This window comes from Onychomys torridus, chromosome 22 (genome assembly GCF_903995425.1).
Source record: "Onychomys torridus chromosome 22, mOncTor1.1, whole genome shotgun sequence".
In the NCBI taxonomy this organism is placed as follows: domain Eukaryota; kingdom Metazoa; phylum Chordata; class Mammalia; order Rodentia; family Cricetidae; genus Onychomys; species Onychomys torridus.
In genome coordinates this window covers 37,659,328-37,668,448 of record NC_050464.1, presented here as the reverse complement: position 1 = coordinate 37,668,448, position 9,121 = coordinate 37,659,328, and the positions used below count along the sequence as shown (strand labels likewise).

The 9,121-nt window shown below is 49.2% G+C and overlaps 1 protein-coding gene across 1 annotated transcript; it reads left to right on the top strand.

The window, feature by feature from the left end:
• The first annotated feature begins 2,327 nt into the window (after nt 1–2,327).
• Nucleotides 2,328–8,525, top strand: Srsf9 (serine and arginine rich splicing factor 9). The gene is made up of 4 exons (XM_036171828.1): nt 2,328–2,647; nt 5,646–5,806; nt 7,345–7,517; nt 8,022–8,525. The coding sequence occupies exons 1-4, from the start codon at nt 2,460–2,462 to the stop codon at nt 8,163–8,165; spliced, it is 666 nt and encodes a 221-aa protein (XP_036027721.1). The 5' UTR covers nt 2,328–2,459; the 3' UTR covers nt 8,166–8,525.
• The last annotated feature ends 596 nt before the right edge of the window (nt 8,526–9,121 follow it).

The window sequence follows — 9,121 nt, the reverse complement described above, 5'->3', positions numbered from 1 at the left end:
GGGGAGGCAGAGGCGGGCGGATCTCTGTGAGTTTGAGTGTAGCCTGGGCTACAGAGTGAGTTCCAGGAAAGGTGCCAAAGCTGCACAGAGAAACCCTGTCTCTCAAAAAACCAAACTAAACCAAACCAAACAAAAACAAAAACAAAAAAAAAAAAAAAAAAAAAAAGGAAATGATGGCTAGGGGGGGTCCAGAAAAAAAAATGATTCAGCAAGGGCTTGCTGCCAAAGGCTGATGGCCTGAGTTTGATCTGTGGGACCTATGTGGTAGACGGAAAGAACCAAATGCCTGAAGTTGTCCTCTGACCTCCACGTGTGCGCATGCATATGCGACCTTCTCACCACAAAATAAATACTTGCAATAATAAAAACAAAGAGGATTATTGGTATAGAACAGCGGTCAAGCACTTGTCTAGCACGGACAAGGCCCTAGGTTCAATCCCTAGTGTTCAAACAATCCTAGGATTAAAAAACAAAACCAAACAAAAACCTGTGAGGCTGGGGAGGTGGCTCAGTGGTTAAGAGCACTGGCTGCTTTTGCAGGGGACCCGGGTCTGAGTCCTGGGAGATGAGGGTGGAGAGAAAGCAATCCCTAGAGCTCACTGGCCAGCTAGAGTGCACTCCCGGCCCCTTTAACGGCAGTGCCCTTGGCAGAACCCAAATTCCGATCCTGTGATTGGCCTATGGCGTCTCAGCTGCCTTTTCCTCCACACCTGCTGACCTTCCTGGCTAATTCCTCCGGTCCTTCAGGCCTGCAGCCGGGAGCTCCTCCTGGAAGCAGCGTTAGGGATAGTTCTCTTCTTTCACTTGTAGTGTCTTTCAGTGTGCTTACGTGTGTGGATGTGTGACTGCCTCAGTGCCCACCTGTAGGTCAGGAGACAGCTGGTTGGTCCTCTCCTCCCATCATACTAGGGATCACACTCAAACTGTCAGACTTGGCAGCAAGCGCCTCCACCCGCCAAGCCTCCAGCCCAGAAGTTTCATTTTTCAATTTTTTTTTTAGTTTTTCAAGACATGGTTCCTCTGTGCATCCCTGGCTATCCTGGAACTCACTGTGTAGACTAGGTTGAACTCAGAGATCCACCTGTCTGCCTCCTGGAACTAAAGGCATGCGTCATCCATTGCCCGGCATACAGACCTTTTTTTTTTTTTTCAAATTTATTTTTATTTTATGTGCATTGGTATTTTGCCTGCATGTATGTCTGGGAAGGTGCCAGATCCCCTGGAATTGGTGGGACAGACAAGTTGTGAGCTGCCATGTGGGTGCTGGGAATTGAACTCTGGTCCTCTAGAAGAGCAAAGTGCTCTTAACCGCTGAGTCATCTCTCCAGCCCCCAGAACTTTTTTTTTTAAATTGTACAGAATACAAGGATAAACATACATAATTTGAGGGTTGTTGTTGTTGTTTAGGAGATATTGTTTTATGGTGTAGCCCAGGCTGGACTCCTAACACTGCTTCAACCTCAGCCTCCGGTTACCAGGATCCCCAAAATGTTACTACGGGATCAACAGCTGAGACAATGGCTCAGTGAACACACTCACTGCCTGGCGTTACAGCTAACACTCTGCTCCCCTTACCTGATCAGATCCCTCCAGCCTCCAGTCTAGGTCTGGATAGTTTTCCAAGGCAGGCTCTCAGAATGTAGCCCAGGCTAGCCTAGAATTTTCGAGTCTCTCACTCCAGCATTCCGAGCGTGAGAGTACCGGAATGCACCGCCACCCACGGCTTTGTTTCATTTATCCAGCTTGTACGTAGCCCAGAACGCACTAATAGCCAAACTCTACAGTGATGATTTTGGTGATGTTATGAAATGTTTAGTATCAGAGAGTCTTTTACACTCTTAACCTCCACAAATTCTTTTTTTTTTTTTTTTTTTTTAACCCCCTTTGACACAAGGTTGCAAAAAGAGCTTTGGCTGACCTGGAACTTCCTGGTATAGACCAGGCTGGTCTTGAACTCACAGTTATCCTCCTGCCTCTGCCCCCACACACGGAGTGCTGGAATGAATGGCGTGCACCACCCTGCTCGGCTCTCCGTAAACTCGAGACCACCTCAGGGTCACGCCAGCCCGGCGCGGGGCGGGGGCGGGGGCGGGGAGTCTGGGGCCTCGGGTGGGGTCGGGCGCCCGGGCTCCAGGAACGACGGCCACGCGCCCCGCAGGGCTCGGCGGGTGTGCCCGAAGCAAGGCGAGCCTAGGCGGCGCTCGGGAGCGAGTCCCGCGCGGCTCGGGGCTCTGGCTGCCTGGGGCACTGCCCCCCCCCGCCCCGCCCCCGCTCCGCGCACGCGCACCTCGCGGCCGCTTTCCCTTTAAGATTCCTTTAGTCTCCTCCGACCCCACGGCTCACGGCGCCGCGTTCCCACAAGGCAGCGCGGCTGAGCGCCTCGGAGCCCGCGGGGATCCGGGAGCTGCGGCGGGGATCGAGTCGGGGCTGCGGCGGGCCCGCGGCGTCGGGCGGTGCGGATGTCGGGCTGGGCGGACGAGCGCGGCGGCGAGGGCGACGGCCGCATCTACGTGGGGAACCTTCCGACCGACGTGCGGGAGAAGGACCTGGAGGACCTGTTTTACAAGTACGGCCGCATCCGCGAGATCGAGCTCAAGAACCGGCACGGCCTCGTGCCCTTCGCCTTCGTACGCTTCGAGGACCCGCGGTGAGGACCCCGCGGCTCGCCCTCCTGCAGGCGGGCGCCCGCCGGGCCGGGCCCGGCCCTCCCGTCCCCTCCCGAGCCCTCCCCGGGCGCCCGCCCGCCCGCCGGCCGACCCCTCGCGGCACACCCCCGTCCCCCCAGCGCACCCCCTGCTGGAGGCGGCGGCCGCCGCGACGTCTCTTCCTCGAGCGTTCCGGGTTGTCACTTCCCTCGTTAGTGTTTCACGGAAAAGCCCCAGGATGGGCTCCGGAGGGCCCGAACCCGCCGCACTTGCCTTCCCTCCCGGCCGGGGAGGCACCCTAACCGGGGGTGGGGTGGGGGAGCAGCGGCCCCGGGCTTGGGAGCCTCGGGGTCCCCGAACCGGCCCTGCAGAGGACGGCCGCCCCCGCCGCCGCCGCCCCCGGGGCCCTGGCCGCGGTTACGGGAGAAGAGACGGCGGGGACGGGTTGCCCGCCTTGGGCGGCCGTGAAGGGGTGTCTGCAGCCGATCCCCCACTCGGGCTCCGCACCAGCCTCGTTCGTGTCCAGAGGGTCGGATTAAAGCGGCGGGGGAGGGAGGCGGGCGGGCGGGCGGGCGGCGGCCGTGGCGACCTCACGGCCCTCTGATGAGGGAGGCCCCCAGAAGTTACCGGTCCCTGCAGCGTTGAGGATAAAGCCAGGTCCCCCAGATCCGCGCTCGGGGACGGTGGTTTGGCAGACGTGAGCCCAGGAACTTTTTGAAAGTGCGCCTTGGAAGTCACAGCGCTCCAGTGGTCGCGGGTCAATAAGGGCCTGTTCCTGTCTCCTCAGCATCGTGGGGAGGAAGGCTTCATCTCTGCCTGCCTACCCGCTGTCGCCCGGCCTGGGTTGGAGACACGGATTGCCAGGAGAAGTACCCTGGACTTCGATGGTTGAAGACTTAACAGAGCTTATTTCTAAAATGTCTTGCCTTTTGCCTCCAAAGTAGACTGCAGCATTTTTACAGATGAACGTGAGAAAGTTACGGCTCTTATTTAAGTAGTTAACCGTGCCACTGTGTATTTTGAAGTCATCTCTGTGTCGAGGGCCGTGCTGTGCAGTCGGCAGTTCCAGCAACCCACGAGGCAGATATTGTTGACCGTATTTCACAGATGAGGGAATTTAGGGTTGGTTAATGGAAGAGTTTAGTAAGGGGCTAACACGTGATGTTTCATAACGGATCTAGGTAGCATTTGAACCTCCTGTCATGACTTAACAGGTACTGTGTGTTGTTACATGGTCACGTTTTTTCCTTTAGTCCTAACAGAAGAATTATATTCTGCTCTAATTGAGAAATTTCAGACAAAGCACTTAAAATATTAGCATCTTAGTCTTTTTGATAACCCACTGAGATAGACTTATTTCTCAATTTAGAAGTATGAAAAGTTTAACTCAAAGGACTTCACATACAAATTCGATTTTAATCCTTTATATGTCTGCCCCTTCCCAGGCTCCGTTAGAAATACATTCTGGCAGGCAGCGTTGTCCTGGATGTATTCCTTGATGCCTTTTGTTTGTTTGCTTTAGACAGGGTCTTACACTATAGCTCTGACTGGCCTGGAACTTTGGTAGACCACATGGGCCTCAAACTCAGACATCTGCCTGCCTCTGGCTCCCATCGCTGGTATTAAAGATGTGAGTCATTATACCCAGCCCTCACTTAACTTTTTTAAAAGATTTATTTATGTGCGTCTTACCTGTATGTATCTGCTCCACATGCATGCCTGTTGTCCGAGGAAGTCAGAAGAAATTGTTGGATGCCCTGGAACTGGAGTTGTGAACCACCATGTGGGAGTTGAGACCAGTATCCTCAGACCCACATTTGTCTCTCATTTATATTTGTATTGACCTTTTGAGACAGTCTTTTTTTTTTTTTTTTTTAAAGAAAAAAAACACCGGACTGGTCTCAGAATTTCCTGCCTCAGCCTCCCCAGTGTTGGGAGTAAGGGTGTGTACCACCACACCTGGCCTTTTAAAACGTTTTGTTTTGTTTTATTTTCAAGACAGGGTTTCTCAGTGTAACAGCTCTGGCTGTCCTAGAACTTCATTTGTAGACTAGGCTGGCCTTGAACTCACAAAGATCCACCTGCCTCTGCCTCCCCAGTGCTGGGATTAAAGGCACCATCATCAACTTTTTAAACATTTTAATGTGCCCTCCCTATAAGCTTTATGTCGTTAGGCCTTTTGAAAGAATATTACGGGGCCTAATGTAGGATAAACCTAATGTAGTGGTTCTCAACCTTCCTCACACTGTGACCCTTTAATACAGTTCCTCATGTTGTGGTGACCCCAACCATAAAATTATTTTCGTTGCTACTTCATAACTTAATTTTGCTACTGTTATGAATCATAATGCAAATATTTTTGGAGACAGAAGTTTGTCTAAGGGGTCTAACTCACAGATTGAGAATCAGTTAGCTGTCAACAATTTTTTTTTTTAAATTGTTTTTTGAGACAGGGTTTCTCTGTGTAGCCCTGGCTGTTCTGGAACTCACTTTGTGGATCAGACTGGCCTTGAACTCACCAAGATCACTGTCTCTGCCTCCTGAGGGCTAGGATTAAAGACGTGCACTGTCACCCCTGACTATCCCTCCACTTTACATCCTTAGAATACCATGCTTGACTACTGTAGTCTTTTTTCAGTATGCACATTCAGAATTACGAGTTTTGGTATGATGCCTTCACACACACATGTCACATCTTTTGCTCCTATTCAACCCCCTTCATTAACTGTACAGTTTAATTTTTTTTTTTTTTTCAGTTTCTGAGTAAGTATTTTGCACTTGAGAATGTGTGCATGCCACAGCTGAGCCCTCTTACTGGCCCAGCTGTAAAGCTTATGAGTAATGTGAAAATGACCTCAACTACAGAAGAATACCTCAGGATTCTGTTTGGGTGTCCATCCTCCTAGGCCCTCAGGCCGATCTCCCTCTTAATTACTCATGCCTTCACTGGGAAGTCCCTCAGCCCATTGGGCAGCACTGATTTCAAGCTTTTCTTTGCAGAGATGCCGAGGATGCAATTTATGGAAGAAACGGTTATGATTATGGCCAGTGTCGACTTCGTGTGGAATTCCCCAGGACTTATGGAGGTCGGGGTGGGTGGCCCCGTGGTGCAAGGAATGGCCCTCCCACCAGACGGTCTGATTTCCGAGTTCTTGTCTCAGGTATGTTCTCGCCACAGTGAAGGAGATGGTGTGTGTGCTACCTCAGAGTCTGGCCGCTAAGGAACATGAGCTGTCAGTCAGTATGTGGTGCATGTCGGCTTTTTTGTAGCTGGTGCACATGGACAGTCTAAAGCTTTGCTCTAGGATTTTCAGGGAGGCAGGTACTGTACAAATGAAACTGTACAAGTAATATGGCCTTGTGGTACAGAAACTTGTTTGTTTGTTTGTTCATTCACACAAGGTCCCTCTGTAGTTCTGACTGTCCTGGAACTTGCTATGTAGACCAGGCTGCCCTCACAGAGATCCGCTTGCCTCTGTCTCCTGAGCTGGGATTAGAGGGGAGTGCTACCACTGCCTGATAAACATGTTTCTTATAAAGTGGTTTCTTACTGGTGAGGGGACAAGATGATATCAAAACCTTTGATCTAGAATTCTAAAAATGTTTTTCTTTGGGAATGTTCCTTGACATCTGGCTTTATAGACATCACAGGGGCCAGATTCAAAACAACTAAGAATCTTGGGGATTGCATTGGAAAGCATAGAACATTTATAGCTGGTGTCAACGAATTATGGGTGAAATGCTAAGCTCAGAAGTTTATGTCTTTGAAATATCGATGCAATGTTAAGACCCGGGGCCTCTGCACATTGCAGGGAGTTTGGGGGCCCTAGTGGAGTGAAATGTGTTGAGCCTGGCGCCTTTTAAAGTGTGACTATCCCACAATCACAGTAGTGCATTAGAGTGATGGTATCTGTCTATCTTGTATCCCTTTGTAATTTTTTAACCCTAGGACTCTGTTCCCTCCTTCGAGATGTCATACATTATCTTTTTTTCTCTCCATGCTGCTCTGAAATCCTGCTTAGAAAACTATTAGGAAATGGCTGCAGTCCCGAGCTGTGAGCGGTAAACACAGCCTTTGAGAGCAGGAGCACATTCCCCTTTCATGACACCAGGTAGGGTTGTATGACTCCCAACTAGTTGTAGCGTCTGAGTGTGACTTTCCCCAACCTTAGTGAGGAATGTTGGTGATCTCTTACGAGGTACTCTGCTCTGTCAGCCGGTCACGCTAATAGAAAACAAATTTGATATTTGTTGTGCTGTTCCCTCAGCTACACTTGGTTTGTTTTAAAAGTCCCATGTCTCGGGAAAGTAAGTTCACAAGAAATGCCTGGTACTAATAAATTTCATAATGAAAAAAAAAAAACAAAAACAAAAAACCAGAACTCAGTTTTGGGAGTGCCACATTGATTGTAAAGGACAGAATGGTAAATTCTCAGAGGTTGTAAGCCTGTGACAGGATGCTTTGTTGGGAAACTTTGGTCTCTGGACAGTTAACCTAGACTAGCTTCTCACGGTGGTTTTCCATATGTACTTAGGTATATTTCTCTGGTTTTGTGCCCCTTATAAGGATTTGTGACTTGGGAACCCTTAAGAATAAAGTGATCCACAGAGTATAGACCACCATAGGCATTGCTAGCTCTTAACAGGGCAGTTATGTGGCTGACCGATGTGGTTCTTCTCTTACATTCTCTGTGCCTAGGACTTCCTCCATCAGGCAGCTGGCAGGACCTGAAAGATCATATGCGCGAAGCTGGGGATGTCTGTTATGCAGATGTACAAAAGGATGGAATGGGGATGGTTGAATATCTGAGAAAAGAAGACATGGAATACGCTCTGCGTAAACTGGATGACACAAAATTCCGCTCTCATGAGGTGGGTTCTTACCTTCTATTAAGTTTGATTTAGCAATTGTAGCAACAGGTCATGACCTTTGCCATTGGATGACTTCCCAGTACCACTGAAGATCTGTCTACAGGGGTTGGAGAGATGGCTCAGCTGTTAGGAGCACACTGGCTGCTCTTCCAGCACCTACATGGCAGCTCACAACTGTCTGTAACTCCAGTTCCAGGAGACCCATATGACACCCTCATACAGACACACATGCAAGCAAAACACCAATACATATAAATATTTTTTTTTTTTAATAAAGGGAGTGTTTGCTATTCCTGAGTCCCACAAAGTCACAGCAGGGAGAAGTATGCATTTGTTTATCTTGATTTTCTTCCTTTTTGAAAAGGGAGAGTAAGGGTACCTCCCTCCAAATAACACTGTCAAAGTTTAATAACAGCACAGCACCTTAGACAGCCAGGTTAGAGGTCGGCCTTGGTTGCTGTTCTGATTCTTTACTTCTCCCTTTTCTGTCTGTTCCAACTGCAGGGTGAAACTTCATACATCCGAGTTTATCCTGAGAGGAGTACCAGCTATGGCTACTCACGGTCCCGGTCTGGGTCCAGGGGCCGTGAGTCTCCGTACCAAAGCAGGGGCTCTCCACACTACTTCTCTCCTTTCAGGCCTTACTGAGGAAGGTGGTGGGAAGTTTCTCTATTTTTTTTAGATGCGATGAGCTGCTCTGTGCTCAGAATCTACATTCCAGATTGATAATTTAGCGTCTTAGGAATTTTTTTAAATTTCTTTCTTTCTTTTTTCTTTTTTAAGGAAATACATAATTTCAACCAGGGCCTCCACACTAGCAGTGAAATGTTTTAGACTGCAGAAATAGAAGTTGTGGCTTTGGTTCAGAGACAAGTTGTATATTTTTCACCCCTGATTATGGGACAGAAATCAGTGCTGCATCTTTGTGGGTTGCTGTGCTCTGGAGGTCAGCAGTTACGACGACTGAGTCGCCCATTTTGTTGAGAAATAAATTTTAAATGTTTAGTAGTTGGTGTGTGGTTGTCTTTGAGTAAGCACATGGATAGATTTCACCACAGGTACTGACCTCACTTGTGTTATCTAGCATACCAGTTTGTCGGGAGCAAAAACCGTTGCTTTGCTGGGGAACTAATGGGGATAGTGTCAACACCAAGGGCAGATTGTTTATTTTTATTTTTTTAAGATTGTTTTATGTGCATGTGTATACCACTTGTGTGTCAGTGCCCACCAAGGTCAGACAGACAGTACAGACCAATGGAACTGGAGTCACAGGAGGTTGTGGGCCCCTCTGAGTTGACATGGTGGTAGGAGCCTGACTCCAGTCAGACCGGAGACTAGGAAGTACTCTGTTTTGTTTTTGTTTTCAAGACAGGGTTTCTCTGTGTAGCCCTGGCTGTCCTGGAACTCACTCTGTAGCCCAGGCTGGCCTTGAACTCACTGAGATCCACCTGTCTCTGCCTCCCGACTGCTGGGTTTAAAGACATGCGCCAAGGCACCAGTTTAGGAAGTTCTCTTAACCACTGAGCCATCTCTAACCAAGATTCAGAGTTCTTAGAATTCAGAGCTGACATTGTGAATTAAACTACCTGTAAGAGGAGTTCACC

Bases quoted from the DNA above. Each gene is read 5' to 3' on its own strand.
- Srsf9 (XM_036171828.1), top strand. From the start codon at position 2,460: ATGTCGGGCTGGGCGGACGAGCGCGGCGGCGAGGGCGACGGCCGCATC. The intron at 2,648-5,645 runs GTGAGGACCCCG...TTTTCTTTGCAG, and splicing joins GTACGCTTCGAGGACCCGCG to AGATGCCGAGGATGCAATTT. The intron at 7,518-8,021 runs GTGGGTTCTTAC...TTCCAACTGCAG, and splicing joins CAAAATTCCGCTCTCATGAG to GGTGAAACTTCATACATCCG.